A 20255-nucleotide genomic window follows, 5' to 3' on the forward strand; every position below is an offset into this window, starting at 1 on the left:
CTGCACATTCATTACAATCTATATTTTCAGGTTGTACTTTTTATGTACTTGTGGAGTATCAATATGGAAGCGGTTTTAATATCAATGTCTTGTTTTGCGTTGTTGTGTGAAGAAGCAGAAATACGTTGCGGCAGCGATGAAGTAGCCGTTACTTGCTTACTTCCTAATTATCATTTATATCTTGAATTGGCACAAGCTTCTACTGTGTTAATCACTGGTAAGTTTTAATATTTTATACATCAATGTGTGGTTTGATTTACTTTTAATTGACATGTCATATTTTCTAGATTAAATTTTGAAAAATAGGAACTCGAATCGAAAAACGAAAAACAAACTGATAATAACTAACTTTTAGGTATACAATAATATGTTCGTTTTTCCATTGGGAAAAGATTATTGTAAAAAATACACTTACTATTATTATTATATTAGTTTTTCTTGCGAACTTAACTTACTATTTCAAAATTAATTTCGCTTCGAGTTTCTAAAGCAAATATTTTTACCCGAATTCAAACATTCATTCATGAATTTTTGAATTCACTTTGTATTTTGATTAGTATAATCCTTATACGGCTGCAGTAGAGTATTAAAGACCTTGTTACCATAACAGCCAGCGGGGAAAGTGAAATATGTTATCACGATCATAATCATGGTACGTGCTATTCAAAAGATACATTTCAGATATGATTGAGATTACATTACTATTTCTTTTTAAATTAATTCAGTTGTAATGATTGATATATAGCTATCTAATGAATAATGGATAATAATGTATAGAATATATTTTAGGACGCGCTGCTTTACAAAAGAGGATTATGGCCTTATTGAGGAAGATAGAACATTGTGTGAATGGTGTACAACCTGTATGTATAATGTAACAATTTATATTTTATGTTTTAGATACTGTAATTAGTAATTACTAAACTGTACAATTTCAAATTAATAGTATAAACTAAATATCTGACTAATAACTAACAAATTAAATACACTCCTCAAAAGAATTAAGGGATCACTTCTGCGAACTCGAAAAATTGCTCCCACTTTACGTGATCATAACTCCGTCAAAAATTGCTGTATCGATATCGTTAAACAATGGTTTGAAAGCCTGTTAACTTCTAGTTCCAGATGCTCTGTTTCAAATTGTTGCTATGTTGGTTTTTTACACAGTTATAGCGAGATGAAAACAACATTGACGGTTAACAAACACTTTGTGCAACTTTGGAACATCACATGGGGAGCAACAAAATTTTTTGATAAATCGCGTTAATATCATTTGGAAGGGTTATCTTTCCTGTGTAAATTGTGTGGTTGTTGAATATTGTGCGATTTTTTTTATTCGAGTTATTCAACATTGAAGTAAATATGAGCTTTTTAACTTTAACTGTTTCCAGAAAGAGAAAAAATTATCGTAGAATCTTGTGCAAAAAAGAAATAGAAAGAGCGTTTCTTTCTCTTCAAGGCACTCCTTTTGTTCTTTCAATTTCATGAACATTTCGATATACCAGGTGTTTCTGAAAACATACTTAAAAAATGCACAATTTCCATTTTTTCTTTAACTCGCTATATCTCGGCGAGAAATGATCGTAATACCATGATCCGAACGTCAAATCCGAGCAGAGATTCTGCCGATTCGATTGAGTACTCCATGAATTCGCTGCGACAATTTTTTACCTATGACAGCTGTGTTTGAAGTTAGTGCTTCGCAGAAATTAGTGCCAAAGTTGCACAAAATTTTGCTTAACCGTCAATGTTGTCTTCATCTCGCTATAACTGTGTAAAAAACCAACATAGCAACAATTTGAAACAGAGCATCTGAAACTAGAGATTTCAAGCTTTCAAACCATTGTTTAACGATATCGATACGGCAATTTTTGACGGAGTTATGATCACGTAAAGTGGGACCATTTTTTCAGGTTCGCACAAGTGACCCCTTAATTCTTTTGAGGAGTGTAGTATAAATAAACTTCAATAATGTTTAACAGATTCATTGCATTTGAAATATACTAAAATTGTTCATAACGAAGTAGATTTTTATCTAATTGTAAATTCTTTATATTGACCTACAAAAATATAAATTTACATATACTCCCACAGTCTAGTAATTACTTAGTATTTATAAGTAAAAAGTGATGTGAACACAGCCTTTCTTTATATTCAGGCTTGGGAAGAGACATTTAAAAATTGGAAAATAACTTCTCAACAATTGGTGAATTATCCTAAGTTTAAAATCGAGGACGGCCAAATGGAATCTCACCGAAGTACAGGAAAACGTAGAGCATCACATCAAAATTCGGAACATGAATTAGAGGATCAAATCAACGAATGGGCAAATATGACAGGAGTTCTCTGCGCTTTAGGCGGAGTGTGTTTGCAAGAACGCTCTTCGAATAAACCGTTGTCAGGGATGCTACCAAATTCTGATTTAAAGAAATCTTCTCTAAAGCAAGACCATTACGTATCAAATCCGAGTCAGGAAGTCCAACATTGCACGCAATTTGTTTCGCACCTGTTGCATTTGCTGGTTTGCAACAATGAAAAGTTTGGAAATCAAATTCAGAACCACGTGAAAGAATTGGTTGGTCATGAGATGAGTCCTGCGTTATATCCAATACTTTTCGATCAGATCAAAAGTATGGTCGAGAAATTCTTTAATCAGGCTGGGCAAATTGTTGTGGAAGATATTAATACTCAGTTCATCGAACATATAATATTTATCATGAAGAATATATTGGATTCGAAGACAGAACAACCTTCTGAATACCTTGGAATGACCAGTATAGAGGGAATGATGTTAGCAATTGTCAGATATGTTCGACATTTGGACATGACTGTGCATTCTATACATATTAAGACAAAATTATGTCAGCTTGTTGAAGCAATGATGGAAAGACGAGATGATTTAGCGTTTCGACAGGAAATGAAGTTTCGAAATAAACTCGTGGAATATTTAACCGATTGGGTAATGGGTGCCACACACCAAATTACTCCATCAACTAGTGGAGATATAACTGTTTATACTAGGTAAATTGTTCTTTATGTTAGTAATTATTTAATTCTATGCGATTAAAAGCAATACGAGTGTTATGTTTTTTAAAAATACGCAATACCCGGATTACTTTTCGTACGTAATTCGAAACTGTAATAAATAAAAGATTCAGATGATTCGTTTGAATATTTGTATTTTGGCGTTTTAGGGATTTGGATCAAGCTTGCATGGAAGCAGTGGGAGCATTGTTACGAGGTCTTCCTTTGCAACCGGAGGAATCTGACCGTGGTGATTTGATGGAAGCAAAATCTCAATTATTTTTAAAATATTTTACTCTCTTCATGAATTTGTTAAACGATTGCAACGAAGCCGCTGCGGAAGAAAAGGAACTCGCATCTCAGCAGCCACGTTTATCCAGTGGTAAATTGTCTACACTACGCAATGCTACCATACAAGCAATGAGTAATCTTCTCAGCGCAAACATCGATAGCGGTTTGATGCATTCGTTAAGTAAGTCATACTATATGTACAACTTAAATTGATTTGTTTCTCAACATTTTTTCCATTTTTAAATGTCTCAATAATTATAGGTTTGGGCTATAATCCTGACTTACAAACACGAGCAGCATTTATGGAAGTTCTCACAAAAATTCTTCAACAAGGAACAGAATTCGATACGCTAGCAGAGACAGTGTTAGCTGATAGATTTGAACAGTTAGTTCAACTTGTTACGATGATCAGCGACAAAGGAGAATTACCTATCGCGATGGCTTTAGCTAATGTTGTAACAACAAATCAAATGGATGAGCTTGCTCGAGTGTTTGTCACATTGTTTGATGCAAAACACTTATTGTCACCACTTTTATGGAACATGTTCTATCGTGAGGTTGAAGTTTCCGATTGCATGCAAACCTTATTTCGAGGAAACAGTCTTGGAAGCAAAATTATGGCATTCTGTTTCAAAATTTATGGCGCAAGTTATTTGCAAAATTTATTGGAACCGTTGATAAGACCACTGTTAGGCGACACGACAACTGGTTTCGAAGTTGATAGCGCAAGAATGGACACCAATGAAGACATAGAACAAAATGGACGTAATTTAATAGCGTTGACGCAGAAAGTATTCGACGCTATAGTATCTTCAGCCGATCGGTAAGTTTTTAAAACGTACAAAATTAAAGTATACAAAATGGGTCGCTTAATACTATCTTTTACATGAAGAGAATGTTTATACAATTGTTCTATAGTATTAAGGAGTGCTTAACGTACATACAGGGTGGCTGAAAAGTTCCCGGAATTTTTTAAAGCATTTCAGCAGCATAAAAATACCGCACAAACGAATGAATCCACACACTTGACCGAATAATAAGTTTTATCAATTCATTAACAATGAAATGAACCAAAAACATTTACAACAAATGTTCGAAATTGCCTCCTTTTGATTCGATACATTTACGGGTCCGCTTTCTAAGAAGGTTCTTTTCACGGATGAGAAAATTTTTACGGTCGAACCCCTACACAACCGTCAGAATCACCGCCAGCTGCTCAAGAAGGGCCAGCAGAAGACTTCGGCCCCGAAAACCATCGGCCGCAGTCATTTTCCAGCCTCGGTCATGACTTGGGCAGGTATCTGCACCACCGGGAAGACGCCACCGGTGTTCATCCCGAGAAACGTAAAAATCAACGCCGCCGAGTACCAGGAACGTGTCCTCCGGAGGGAATTAAAGCCGTGGGCAACGCGACACTTCGGCCAGGGCGTATTCACGCTTCAGCAGGACTGGCCGCCGGCGTATTCCGCCAAATCCACCATCGTCGTCTGCAAAGAGCTGTTTCCCGGCTTTTGGGGAAAGGATGTTTGGCCGCCGAACTCGCCGGATCTTAACCCGATGGATTACTCAGTATGGTCCATCATGGAGCAAAAAATTTCAGGAAGATGATACGCCACGGTGGAACAGCTGAAAGCGGTGTTGACGCGTGCCTGGGACGAGATTACGGTGGAAGAGTGCGCGACCATCGTCGGGAATTTTAGAAAGTGGGTCCGTAAATGTATCGAATGGAAAGGAGGCAATTTCGAACATTTGTTGTAAACGTTTTTGGTTCATTTCATTGTTAATGAATTAATAAAACTTATTATTCGGTCAAGTGTGTGGATTCATTCGTTTGTGCGGTGTTTTTATGCTGCTGAAATGCTTTAAAAAATTCCGGGAACTTTTCAACCACCCTGTACAATTGTACATACATTAAAAAATTAATGATTACTGATATGTTCTTTAAATTTTTTGTTGGAACTAATGTTCGAGATATGTATTAACTAATAGAGATGTAGTTTTTTATTTCTTGCATGAATAAACTGTACGTGCTTCTTAAAAGTATATACGCTGTTATTACCCTAAGTATTAAAAATGCAAAGAAATGTTCAGACGAATGTTGTATGGTATCAAGGACACACAAGTACATTATAACGAGAACACATCGTGATGACAATTATTTGATCTTTCTCGTCAGTTGGAGAGTCCTGTGAAGATCACATTTATATTTAAAATAGTTCTGCATTCTTTTTTTACTACATATTCTTGTCAGTGACATCAAATTGTTTACACTAAACACTATTTACACAATGTAAATACGGAATAAAATACTGCGTCGGATTTTGTTTATGCGCGCAGCTCTTCCTACTTGACGTGTTATATGATTAAACTTCAATTTTGTCATCATGTCGACAGTAGCATTACCCGATGTAGGTACACATTGTAAGGTGGTTGCACAATTGGATTTTGAACTTGTATGTGAAGTGTAACATTGGAGTACACTATTGTATTGCTACATTACTAAACTTTCATTCAGTGTTATACTGACTAAAATATTAGTACAGTTTGCTATGCTATTTTCTCCTACAAGAATATGCAGAGCCAAGTGTTTGAAAATCAAAAATAAATGGGTCAATCATATAAGTAGTAATCATAAAATAATAGAAGAATTTTTAATAATGGAAAACAGTAGACAGACATTGCGACTTTTGCAGGATTCTTCAAGGCTGTTGTAAAGTCAAACAATTATCGTCATTATGTGTCCTCTTTGATACAATACAAGATTTTTCTGAACACATTATTCGTGATTTTAACACTAATGTCTAATTTAATTTAATATTTTATTAATTTAATATACAGGGTGGTCATTTTATCTGAAGACATTGAAATATCTCGAGAACTATGCATCGGATCAAAACAAGTGGGTAATGAAAGTTGTTCGTCGCGAAGGGGGACATTCAATGATACCAAACTCGACCCCCCACCGTCATCCCCTGGTTGTGGGGGTGGGGGAAGATATAATTAAGAAGATATACTTAAATGGGAAACCCCATTTTTCATTGCAGATTTGGATTCTCCAGAAAAAAATACACGAATGTGATCTAGGAGTTCTTGCATTTTGGTTCACAGATGGCGCTGCAATGGACAAAAATAAAAAATGGGTAAAAAATCGTTGAAATTTGGGGATATCTCGAGAAATACACATCAGATCAGAAAAATAAAAGTAGACGTATTTGATATTTTTAACAATGCTATTCAATAACACCATAATTGACCCCCCACCCTCACCTCCTTAGGGTGGGGGAGAGGGAATTATTTCAAAATCTTCAATCGGAAACCCTTACGAAATTGTTAAAGATGCTTTCAGTTCTAATTCTGAAAGAAAAGTGACCTCTGACCGCACTGCACTGCCTTTTATACCTAGTAATAAGACGTAGTTCGCCACACGCTCACAGCGGCGCGTCGAGCAGTCCCCTCTTCGATTTGTCGGAGAAATACAACGTTGAGAATGGGGTTTTCCATTGAAGATTTTGAAATAATTCCCTCTCCCACCCCCCCCCCCTCAGGAGGAGGGAGTGGGGGGTCAATTATGGTGTTATTGAATAGCATTTTTTTAAATATCAAATACGTCTACTTTTATTTTTCTGATCTGATGTGTATTTCTCGAGATATCCCCAATTTTCAACGATCTTTTACCCATTTGGATTTTTGTCCATTATCAAAATGCAAAAACTCCTCGGTCAAATTTGTGTATTTTTTTCTGGAGAATCCAAATCTGCAATGAAAAATGGGGGTTCATATTTCAGTTTTTTATCTTCCCCACCCTCACACCCAGGGGGTGTCGGTGAGGGGTCGAGTTTGGTATCATTGGATGTCCCCCTTCGCGACGAACAACTTTCATTACCCACCTGTTTTCATTTTATGCATAGTTCTCGAGATATTGCAATGTCTTCAGATAAAACGACCACCCTGTAATATTGATTCTATTTTATGGATGCCATTCATAATACTAGTCAACAATTCTTCCAGGTTTCCACCGCAATTGCGATCCATGTGTCATTGCCTATATCAAGTACTGAGCAAAAGATTCCCACAATGTCCACAAAACAATATTGGCGCAGTAGGAACAGTAATATTTTTGCGTTTTATTAATCCGGCTATCGTATCACCTCTGGAAATGGGTATTGTGAACAAACCTGTACCTTCTCAAGTAAAAAGGGGCCTCATGTTAATGTCTAAAATACTTCAAAACATTGCGAACCATGTGGAGTTCAGTAAAGAACAACATATGTTACCTTTCAACGATTTTTTACGGGCGCATTTTGAAATTGGAAGAAGATTTTTCATACGGATAGCATCGGATTGTGAAACAGTAGATCAGGCCAGTCATCCAATGTCATTTGTGTCGGATGCTAATGTTTTAGCGCTGCATAGATTGCTTTGGAATCATCAAGAAAGAATTGGTGATTACCTTAGCAGCAGCCGTGACCACAAGGCGGTTGGCAGAAGACCTTTCGACAAAATGGCCACCTTGTTGGCGTACCTTGGTCCTCCTGAACACAAACCGGTAGATTCACAGTACGTAATCGTCAAAATATTTTCAATTCATTATAAACTGCAGTGTTGGGCAAAAAATTGTGCCATTGTATTTAAATACATTGTTTTTAAATTGTATTTAAATACAAATTTCGAATAACGAATAAAAGATACAAAATTTGTATTCGTTATTCGAAGGTTCGAATACTAAAATATCTTTTATTTAAATAATCTTGTATTCGCCGAGAATGTATTCGAGGAATAATAGTTACAAATTGTATTCGAAGTGGATGTATTCGAAGCTTCGAATACAATTTGTAACTGTAACTATTATTTATCGAATACATTCTCGGCGAATACAAGATTATTTAAATAAAAGTCGAATAACGAATAAAAGTTATGTATCTTTTATTCCAATCGGTATTTAAATCATTTTAATGGTTGGTTAATGGTTTATTCGTTACTCCATATCGTAGTACAGAGATGGCATTGTAGAGCCGAGGCGAGAAATATTTAAATACTGCCCAACTCTGATAAACTGTCATTATGTCAATCAGGGCCGTGTCGTGTTCTGATACAGAGAGGCGGACGCAACAAGCGTAAGCAGCGAAATCAAAATACAATTTAAATCATTCAATAATTAAAAATCTTTACGCAACCTTTTTCTATATTGATGTATATGATTTATTTTTTTTAAACCACCATTGAAGGGGTTGGTTTAAAGAAAAAATATTTAACGAGCGACATTTCGGAGACTTGCATCTTACCGAGAAAATCTACCGCACGGCCCTGATCTCAATCCGTGTCATTTTTAATGCCCGTGTATTTCTGTTTCACGGATACACGCGGCACGTGGAAGTGTTAAGAATCCGTGTGGACGGATCCGTTCGACAAGTTCGAGTCCGGCGACTCGTGCGTTTATGTTTTTCGATCGAATTCTTCTCAACTGTTGATGTTAGAAGTGAGACGCAAGCGAAACAGCAATAAATTCCGAGTTACCCTGGGATGTTTTTATCGACAACGCTACTTTTTCATCGACACGGTCAATTCGTCGACAAGTGTCTTCATCGACATGATTTGACCGACACTATGTTTTCATCGACACGGTAAAATCATCGACAGTCTGTGTTTAGCGACAGGTTTGAGTTTATTCGTTTCCACTGACACCAAGTTCGTATTTGCTAATGTAGATTAATCGTTATTATCATTGTTATGTTCTCGACACATTTAGTTGCTTGCATAGTAAACAATAAAGGTAATTACAAAGCATTGTTATTTAGATCAAAGTTTTTATTGCTACTTTATTAATCAGAGTTTCTTCAAATAAACAAACTTTATTAATAGGTACACACAAATGAACAAAAATCATAGTATTTCATTTAATTTCAAGCATAATTGTGTAAATACATATGTAAAATTTGAATAAACAGAACGAATGATATAAATATACGTACAGTAGCGGACAAAAGTTTGAAACCACTCCAAAGAAGACGATAACTTTTTTAATATTGTACTATACGATTTGAACTTTTTTGGGAAGCTGGAGCAATTAGTTTACTAAAGGATGTGAAAAGAAATTTTTTAAAAAATTGCAATTGATCGGAACTGTTGAAAAAATACTAAAAAGTTGAATTTTTAACCTTTTTTTGTGGGCCTATATTGAAAATTTAAAAAACACGTTTTGTAGATCTGTGTCAATTAAACATATTCTGAAAATTTCGTCAAAATCGGTCGACGTTGCAATGAGCTACAAACGTTTAAAGATGGTAAAAATTGCAGATTTTCAAGATTTTCGGCAATAAATCGTAGAAAATACGCCGAAAAAAGTGGATTTTATTTTTTTCAACAATGCAACATTGTTGCACCACTCACAAAAATCTGAAAAAAATTGAGCATAATACTTTCGATAATATCTCATTGCTAAATTAATTCTGAAGTGGTACGAGACCTACTTTTATATGAAATCTGCATTTTTTCGATTTTTTCCGTGTTTTTCATTTTTTACAACCATAGTTTGCAACGGAAAAATCTGGAAATGATACCTAATATGCGGCTTGGTATCCGAAATGTGTCAGATTTAATTCAGAATTTTGAATTGTCAATAAATAGGGAAAATGGGCCAAAAACTGGCATTTCGATTTTTTCAATAACTACCCTTACAGATGAGATATGGGGCTGATGCTTGTTAGAGAGGGGCCTTTTTCGGTAGGCTATCGAATGGTTCAAGTTCGATTAAAATCTCGCCGGGGGCGAATTTCACCCGGCTATTTTCTTTTTCATAATTAGTGAACTTTGAGCGCGGATATCTCGGAAACTATGCGAGATAGCGAAAAACTGAATCCAATCAATCTTGTGGCACATTTTGTCAGCTTTAATTTTGTATAGAATGGTGTTATCGCTAGGACGCATAGTTTCCGAGATATAAGCGGAAAACCTAAAAAGGGGACCTCCTAGGAGTGGGGACTTTTAGTATGTTTACCTCCTAACCAGTCCAAACACAGACCCAAAGTTAAAAATTGTGTTCTTTCCATTTCCCTCTACAACTTTTCGTTGACTGGACCATACTGTATCACCGTATAGTAAAATACTCGAATATTTGTGAAATTAAATTACACGGGCAACCCTATATTTAATATTATATGGATTAATATCCGAATTGCAAATACGCGCGGACACGTGTAATAAACCAATCCGGATCTTAATCCATGTAATATTAAATACAGGATTACCCGTGTATTTTAATTTCATTTGTGTATTTTAATACACGATGATATAACGTCGAAGAATTTACCGCGAATGTATTGCTGTCTTGCTTGCGTCTCACTGCTAACATTGACAGTTGAGAAGAATGCGATCGAAAAACATAAACGAACGAATCCGTTTACTTAATACCTTACTGCACGGTTCATGTGCCACGTGCCACTAGTACCAATGCCTAAAACACTTTAATTTCATTTGAACAGTTTAGTATTTTCTTCATCTTACGCTCGGTGGTCAAGCATTGATATGTCTTCAACTAATTTCGAAGAAATAATGGTGAAACACAATATGCATGAAAAGGAAGAATTTAAGAGTATCAAGAATTTAAATATCTTCTATCAAGCGGGAACCAGTAAACAGGGATATCCTATATTTTACTACATTGCCAGACGTTACAAGTGTGTACTTCTATCTTTAACATTTTATTCTTTAATACTAGGGATAATACCTACATATTAACTCGAACTTTATATTTTTATAGAACATGTCTTGGCGACACACACGACGAGTTGCTGATATATCATGTAATTCTCACGCTGAAACCATTCTGGCATGCTCCGTACGAATTGGTTGTTGATTTCACGCACACGTGTTCAGACAATCGGTTCAGAACTGACTTTCTACAGAAATGGCTGTACATATTGCCTAAAACCGCCTACGAGAAAATTCACGCTGCATATATTTACAATTGCAATAGCTGGGTAAGGGAATACACGAAGTTCCACGACAGAATTTTGGCGCCCCTGAAAAACAATAAAAAAGTAATCTTTCTCGACGGACCGAATCGTTTGAACGATGCGATTGACATTGACCAACAGAAACTGCCCGGTGCTACGCTCTCTCTTGACGAAGATCTGAAGGTTTTCAATAGCGCCTTGAAACTTTCTCACAAGGAAACTAAGGTATCCGTGAAAGTTGGACCAACTGCTATACAAATTACCTCGGCGGAGCGATGCAAAGTGCTTTCGCATTCCGTTCTTTTAAATGATGTTTATTACGCGTCTGAAATAGAAAAAGTTTGTTTACTAGACGACAATCAATTCACGTTAACCATCTCGAATGAAACTGGCCCTTTATCTTTCATTCATAACGATCGCGATAGCATCGTTCAGGCTATAATTCATATAAGAAATCGATGGGAACTGTCACAGCCAGAGTCTGTGTCTGTTCACCCAAAGATTCGACCGAAACACGTACCTGGCACGTTACTGAACATGGCTTTATTGAATCTCGGTAGCTCGGATCCGAATCTGAGAACAGCAGCATACAATCAACTGTGCGCTTTAACAGCAACGTTCGACTTGAAAATAGAAGGACAGTTATTGGAAACATCTGGACTCTGCATACCATCGAATAATACGATATTCATCAAACACCTCAGTGAAACGTTGGCCGCAAAGGATCCACACCTCACACTGGAATTTCTGGAAGAATGCATACAAGGATTCAGATTATCAAGCATCGAGTTGAAACATCTGTGTTTAGAATATATGACTCCATGGTTGAACAATCTCGTGCGATTTTACAAACCGAACGATGGGGGAGGGAAACGTCAGAAGCAAGTCACAAATATTTTAGAGAAATTAATTACATTGACCATCGAGGAGGTAGAAATGTATCCGAGTATACAAGCCAAGATATGGAGCACAATTGGAAGATTGCCGGACTTAATAGATACAGTACTGGATAATTTCATTCAGCGTAGCGCCAACGAACTTGGGTCCCCAACGGTTGAAATAATGGCAGACACAGCAGTGGCTCTAGCATCTGGAAACGTTCAGTTAGTCGCGAAGAAAGTAATAGGAAGACTCTGTCGAGTTGTGGATAAAACCTGTACTTCTCCAACGCAATTACTAGAACAGCATACAGGATGGAACGATATTGCTATTCTCGCAAGATATTTACTGATGCTGTCTTTCAATAACTGTCTGGACGTGGGGAAACACCTGCCCTATTTGTTTCACACAGTAACGTTTCTGGTCTGTTCCGGTAGTTTGAGTATGCGAGCATCTACGCACGGGTTGGTTATCAACAGCATTCACTCGCTTTGCACTTGTAGCTCTCCTTCGTTTTCAGAGGACACGTACAGAATATTGCGAATGAGTTTGGACGAGTTTTCTCTTCCGAAGTTTTATTTACTCTTTGGTATTAGCAAAGTGAAATCTGCTGCGGGTACAGCATTTAAATCTAGTTATAAACAGACGAGCGAGAAATGGGCTAGCAACGAGCGTAGCGTCGCGAGCACACACGACAGGGAGAGGCTCTCGTTAACTAGCTTAGAAATTATCACGGATGCTCTCCTTGAAATAATGGAGGCTTGTATGCGAGACATTCCACAATGTGATTGGCTGAAAACTTGGACTTCTTTAGCGAGAAATTTCGCCTTCTGCTATAATCCAGCTCTTCAGCCGAGAGCTTTGATCGTTTTCGGATGCATCAGTAAAAGTATCACCGATCAAGATATGAAACAACTACTAAAGATATTGGTGAAGGCATTGGAAAGTTTTAGCGATATCACTTTGCTTGAAGCGATTATCATGTGCCTCATTCGGTTACAGCCGTTACTGAGATCAGTAAGTTATAACTTATATCTTCCTTTATCGTATACAGGGTGGCTCACCAGATATTATCACCTCGATTTTCGTCGTTATTATTATTCGTAGCGAAGAATGTTTATACACTCCTCAAAAGAATTAAGAGATCACTTGTGCGAACCCGAAAAATTGCTCCCACTTTACGTGATCATAACTCCGTCAAAAATTGCCGTATCGATATCGTTAAACAATGGTTTGAAAGCCTGAAACCTCTAGTTTCGGATGCTCTGTTTCAAATTGTTGCTATATTGGTTTTTTACAAAGTTAATAGCGAGATGAAGACAACATTTACGGTTAACAAAAATTTTGTGCAACTTTGGAACATCACACGGGGAGCAACAAATTTTTTTGTTGAAATCGATTTCTTGCCAAATTTTCCACTGTGGGCCGGCGCGGCGGTAGCGTATTCAGTGATGTCAGGCAGCCGCTGTACGTGGCGTGCTAATTTCTGCGAAGCACCAACTTCAAACACAGCTGCTATAGGTGAAGAATCGTGGCAGCGAGTTCATGGGGTACTCAATCGAATCGGCAGAATCTCTGCTTCAATCTGACGTTCGGATCATCGTATTACGATCATTTCTCGCCGAGATATAGCGAGCTAAAGGAAAAATGGAAATTGTGCTTTATTTAAGCATATTTTCAGAAACACCTGGTATATCAAAATGATAATTAAATTGAAAAAACAGAAAGAGTGCCTCGAAGAGAAAGAAACACTCTTTCTATTGCTTTTTTGCACAAGATTCTACGATAATTTTTTCGCTTACTGGAGCCAGTTAAAGTTAAAAAGCCCATATTTACTTCAATGTTGAATAACTCGAATAAAAAAAATCGCACGATATTCAACAACCACACAATTTAAACAGGAAAGATAGCCCTTCCAAATGATATTAACGTGATTTATCAAAAAAATTTGTTGCTCCCCGTGTGATGTTCCAAAGTTGCACAAAATTTTTGTTAACCGTCAAAGTTGTCTTCATCTCGCTATAACTTTGTAAAAAACCAACATAGTAACAATTTGAAACAGAGCATCTGGAACTAGAAGTTAACAGGCTTTCAAACCATTGTTTAACGATATCGATACAGCAATTTTTGACGGAGTTATGATCACGTAAAGTGGGAGCAATTTTTCGGGTTCGCACAAGTGATCTCTTAATTCTTTTGAGGAGTGTATAAGGTTGAATAGTTTCGAGAAATGCATCCATATTTTGGTGTTGTGAGTTTGTTTGTAGGTGGACACGTAGAAGTGATACGAAGGTCATCAGTATTTTTTTTTAATGGGATTGTATGTTGTTTCCTGCACCAATAATCCTGTACGAATAATAATAATAACGAAAATCGAGGTGTTAATATCTGATGAACCACCCTGTATGTATTGTACCATTGAGTGTGTTTCGAATATTTTATAATCTAATACTTCTCAGGAATCTCCGATACATCGATCTTTATTTTGGGTTGCAACGTCGGTTCTTCAGTTGGATGAAGCATCTTTATATGCATGCGGCTTAGCACTTCTTGAACAGAACCTGCATACTTTAGACTCTCAAGGAAATTTCGATGACAAGGTTTGGACTTGGCTTGTACATTTATTTACATTTTAGCAGTGTTAAGTGCATTTCGTTATTGTCTCAAAAATATGTACTACTTGTATTTAGACTCTGGAACATGTGATGATGTCAACTCGCGAACCATTGGAGTCGCATTTCAAGCTTTTGGATCAGGCTGTAGGACTGTCATTTAAGTCCAATTTCCATTTCGCGTTAGTTGGACATCTTTTAAAAGGATATAGACATCCTACGCCAACTACTGTAACGAGAACAGCCAGAGTACTGACCATGTTGTTAGGTATTGTTGCGAAACCATCCAGAAGGGACAAATTTGAAGTAACACCAGACAGTGTAGCTTATTTAGCTGGTAAAGCTCTTTTTACCTTATTTTTAATTACATGTTTGTTTGTGTTTGCATACCGTAAAATAATAATTGATATGTCCTTATGCAATTAGCTTTGGTATCTGTGTCTGAAGAAGTGAGAAGTAGATGCCATGTTAGACATTCGGTCACCAAAAATGCAGAATCGGATAGTACAGATTGTATCGATAATTTGCTTCCTCATAATGCAGTGAGTAGGTTTTGTAATTCTCTTTATGTAATAAATTATTAGTGTGATATATTCAGAGTTGGGCAAAATGTAATTTCAATTACAATTACAATTACTTACCAATTACTGTAATTTGAAATTGCAGAGATAAAATTACAATTACATGTAATTGTATTTGGCAATTGCAATTACTTTGGCTGAACCAGTAATTGTAATTGCGGACCACAATTATAATTACAGTCATTGTGAAAGGAGGAATTGCAATTACTTAACACGATTACAGTAATTGTAATTGAGTCTAACAATTACTTCAGTGTAATTGTTCTTTTAAACCACTAATTTTTATGTTTTGGACCATTTAACCGTTTTCTTATCGTAATTATAGTCCACTTTTGCACATGTAATTGAAGATGTAATTAAATACTCTTGTAATTAATTATATTACTGCCCAACTCTGAATATATTATATTCCATATTATGCATTTGCAAATGTAAATGTTGATATATCTATAATTTAAAGTCTTAGATAAACTTTTCTTGGCAGTCAATATTTAACCGTTAGCACTCGAATGGTAACTTTGAGGCGCCACTAAAAATTGCTGTATCATTATTCAAAATATTATTTACATTATTAAATAGTACAGTCATTTAGTTCGAAAAAAAGATGTTACCTGGAAAGTTTTCCGGGAGTTTTGAAAATGGATAATTTTATAGATTTCGATGTGCGCTTCCCGAATTTCAACTTTGCCACCTCGTATCTTTGCCGCTCGCGCCGCCATATTGGAAAAATGGCGCCTAATAGCAGTTTTTTGACAATATCTCCTTTCCGACTCATTTTACGACTCATTTTCCGACTCATTTGATAAAAACATTTATATACAAAATTAAACTAGAGAAAATTTCCTATAATTTATGTAATAACTATTTTTTTTTGTAAAATCAATAGTTTTTGCGTACATCGCACATCGAAATCTATAAAAGTACACATTTTTAAAACTCCCGGAAAACTTTCCAGGTAAAACTACCAAATGACTGTACTAAAATGTGTTGGTATCTAATCAATTGCTAAACATTTAAGTATTGTACGAGGTATTATACCAATTTCGTATCCATAAAATTTGAAAAATCATAGGGAACGGAAATATTCTACGTCGCAAGCAATGTTTAATTTTCGAGTTAAAATAGCTCCGAGTGCAAAGGGTTAAATATTATATGTACGAATATGTTTTATAAATTATATCTTCATGTATAGGATACATCAAATGCAACAACTAGCAATCCTACAAATCGCAGACAGAAGTCATGGGATTTATTGGATCAATCTGCACTCACTCAGGCTAGGCAACAAAAACAGTATTCAACGCATCAGGTATGCGCCCCTTCATTTAATTACCGGTATATTAATTATTACAGAGAATAAATAATATTATACATATTAATTATGCATATGTACCGAGTCAGCCAGGCTGCCTCGAGCAGATATCGAGCACAGCCTGGCGAGCAGATGGCGAGCATTATCCTGTCAGAACGTCGTTCGAAGCTGCGCGAAGCGTAGGGTGCTGGGAATTTGCCCGATTCTGCGGGGCACATCCTCCCAGTAAGCAAAAATGCTAGATTCTGGCCATGGCACCTAAGCTCGCGTGGGCTCGTATTCTGCCCTCGGCACCAGCCCGGCACAATCCTGACCGCTCGGTTCATTTTAAGGGCGCCGGTCCATTTTAAGGGCGCGGTTACACACCGCTAGATACATATATTATTAGATCATGCATTTAATTAAACAAATTAACTTATTGAAGTTTTATTAACACATCTATGAGCACAAGGAAAACACGTCTATTCGATTTAAACATCACACGTCAATTAAGAATCATTCAGGCTAGAAAGCATTGAACGATACATCGAACAAGTAAATAACGGGTTTATAAATAAACTGAACTATACACACACATATTTCAATATATATATATATGTATACACGAGGATTGCAAGGATTCGGGAAATTTCAAATCACGTCTCAGTAATGCACATTTGGGGTCCGCACGTAGTCACAATCGCTAGATAAAAGACCAACCTAGCGCGCATGGTGTCTAAGATGGCCTACTTTTGCGTTTTCGAGGCGTAATCTTCATTATTCGACAGCATGTAGCGGAGTTCGAGAAGCATTGGGCGCCGCGACAGTGCTGCCACTGTCAGGACACATACATTTTCTTAAATATCGATAGATTTAGGGTTCTTATAGAAAAAGCATACACCAAGCACACTTGCGGGGACACATACAATGTCAATGTAACCTTTATTATGTTAAACTATACGTGTTTAAACTTAAGGCGGTAGGATAATCACACACACACGTGACAAAACTAGCAATTAAATAGAATCTAATTAGATTTTGGGTCGAAACATGGGTTTGCGAGCCGCGGCTTTTTGTCCTTATTTGAGCAGATTTTGGGCTGGGTAAGGGCTCATTCTAAAGAGGAAGGTTAGATGCAGCGTGCTGTGCCCCATCATATGAGACAAAAAAGTCTTTTAGTGACTGAAAAATACATTGGAATCTGCGGGTATTTTCACGATTTTTTCCTTCACTTTGGGCACTCATATTATTATATATGAACATAATCTCGTTAAATCAATAGCTGCGCGCACTGCATCTAACCTTCCTCTTTAGAATGAGCCCTCACCCAGCCCAAAATCTGCTTAAATAAAAACAAAAAGCCGCGGATCGCAACCCATGTTTCGACCCAAAATATAGTTAGATTCTAATGGATTCTAGTTATTTGCTAGTTTTGTCACATGATTATCCTACAGCTTTAAACACACAGTTTGAAATTTGCCGAAGTACATCCCTAGGCGGAGGGTTGGGTACAACTATAGTTCCGGCATTTTTCGCTAGGAGCGCTAATGTCTGTTTCTCATCATTCAGTCACTGTTTTACTGATACAGTCACTGTATCGGTAAAACGGTGACTGTATGATCAGAAACAGACATTAGCGCTCCTAGCGAAAAATGCCGGAACTATAGTTGTACCCAACCCTCCGTCTAGGGGTGTACTTCAGCAAATTTCAAACTTTGCGTTTAAACACGTATAGTTTAACATAATAAAGGTTGCATTGACATTATATGTGTCCCCGCAGGTGCGCTTGGTGTATGCTTTTTCTATAAGAACCCTAAATCTCTCGATATTTAAGAAAATGTATGTGTTGTCACGTTAACCTTTTTCCGACGAGCGGTTTGACTCGCGGAAGCCGGTCAACTTCGGGCCTTGCAGGCGCTGAGACCAGGCCGCGGGCAAGCCGAGTACACGCGGTCCGCCCGAGACAAACGAGACTCGAGGATTCGACGATTTCCTCACGACAAACGAAAGGTTCGGGCGCCAGGCACCGCAAGGATGCCACACGGAACGCGGAACAAGGCTCGAGCTCGGAGAAGCCGAGGTCGAGAGTCGAATCTTCGAGACACGCGGATCGAAAACGACGTCGCGACTGGGCCAGATGGTTCGAACACGGGATGACTAGGACAGCCCTCTCGGCAGGACGGATCTCACAGGGAATCGAGTAATTCGACTACGATATGGTCTCGAGCTATTTATTGTAGCAGTCGTTAAATTACAAAATCTGCGGCCACGTGACCGCGACCCGAGAGCCCGCGCTCTTCATACAAGATAGCGAGAAGGTGGTCGTTCGCCGCGCGGTTGTCTTACCCATTTTGCTCGCACGATACCGCTGACAATTACCGTGGTTTCGTTCGCAACGAACTTCGGAAACGCGAGGCGCAGATGCTCGGCGAACTGCGAGACTGTCGCGATGACTTCCGCCCGGGATTCGCCCCGACGCGTACGTTAACGATTACGCGATCGAACGCCGACGAAAACCCTACGATGTTCGGCGAGAGACACAGGATTCGAGAAACGCGAAGAGACCGAAAAGATCACTCGCACGAAACGCGACTCCTCTTAGGACACTCTTTCGCACGTAATTTAAAGACGAAAACTCTCAAAATAATCTCGAAATCTCAAAGCATTCCCGAAACGAACGCGAGCGAATTATCGAGGACGGAATGGGAAGCATTCGTCCTCTCGCGACGAAGGTCGAGCCGTCGCGCAACGAACTACCGAATGGATCACAAGTGCGGCTTACCGTTTCTCGTTTTCGATGCCCTTTTTCGGAACTGCTCTCGATAGAGCGTGAGGCACGGCCGGAGCGTAGGTGGACTTCATCTTAGACACCACGAAAACCTCCAACGGGCACTTCTCGGTTTCCCGACGCTAAGTTACAATTAGTTCGCAACGCGAGTGCAGAGCGCACGACATGCGATAACGAGAGCCAGCGCGACAGTGATCCATCGATTTTCGGCAATCTAGCGGATCGAACTCGGTTCCCCCCACTCGACCGCTTTTCCGAATTGCCTATGGCGTGTTTCCACGGCGTAACTCTACGGCACAGGAGCGTTCCCTCTTCGCGCCCTAGGGCCCCGGGCAATCACGAAATTGGTCAAGGAGCCTATCGCTCGACTTGACCAGCGGAGGGGCTTCCTCTTCTTGGCTACGAGGGCACCGACCCCGGGGTAGCTCTCCCTTGACGGGGCGAGACGGCGTCAGGTCTTCCAGTCCGTCACCTTGAACGAGATGTTTAAGAGAGCTACTGTCCTGGCGGCGCCTCCGGTTTGCTTGCCGAGTGTCCTCGCACCAAGCTCTAATTTCTCGAAACGGCCATTCGCTTTTCCGTCGGGCGCTTCCTGGCCTTGGGGCGATTGTTCATTTCCCGTGACAATTCGGACGGTCGGTGGTTCCTTCTGCGCGTTCCATATACGGCTCTGAAACTTGCCGTTCTCGGCACGCGCAACAGATGTCATTAGGAGGTCCTCGATAATATCGGGATCTCTTAAAGGAGCGCTCTCGAATCCTGTCTCGGTACGTGTCCCGTTAGAGGGCGGTCCGGTCCTTTATCGCTCTCGAAAATATGCGCGGAATTGACGGAGAA

General features: G+C 38.4%; 1 protein-coding gene across 4 annotated transcripts in view; it reads left to right on the top strand.

The window, feature by feature from the left end:
- The window catches only part of Nf1 (neurofibromin 1), a 55282-nt gene that overhangs the window by 6631 nt on the left and 28396 nt on the right, over positions 1–20255 (top strand). For 3 of the 4 annotated variants that reach the window (XM_076437636.1, XM_076437635.1, XM_076437639.1), the window contains exons 7-19: positions 31–217; positions 611–652; positions 790–863; positions 2159–3021; positions 3195–3496; positions 3577–4138; positions 7324–7872; positions 10794–10988; positions 11072–13163; positions 14606–14746; positions 14837–15095; positions 15185–15300; positions 16532–16648. In XM_076437636.1, the coding sequence (XP_076293751.1) occupies positions 31–217; positions 611–652; positions 790–863; positions 2159–3021; positions 3195–3496; positions 3577–4138; positions 7324–7872; positions 10794–10988; positions 11072–13163; positions 14606–14746; positions 14837–15095; positions 15185–15300; positions 16532–16648 (5499 nt within the window). The remainder of the gene's footprint in view (positions 1–30; positions 218–610; positions 653–789; positions 864–2158; positions 3022–3194; positions 3497–3576; positions 4139–7323; positions 7873–10793; positions 10989–11071; positions 13164–14605; positions 14747–14836; positions 15096–15184; positions 15301–16531; positions 16649–20255) is intronic. The other variant, XM_076437638.1, reaches the window with a different exon arrangement.

Source organism: Lasioglossum baleicum, chromosome 13, assembly GCF_051020765.1.
Source record: "Lasioglossum baleicum chromosome 13, iyLasBale1, whole genome shotgun sequence".
NCBI classification, from domain to species: Eukaryota; Metazoa; Arthropoda; class Insecta; order Hymenoptera; family Halictidae; genus Lasioglossum; species Lasioglossum baleicum.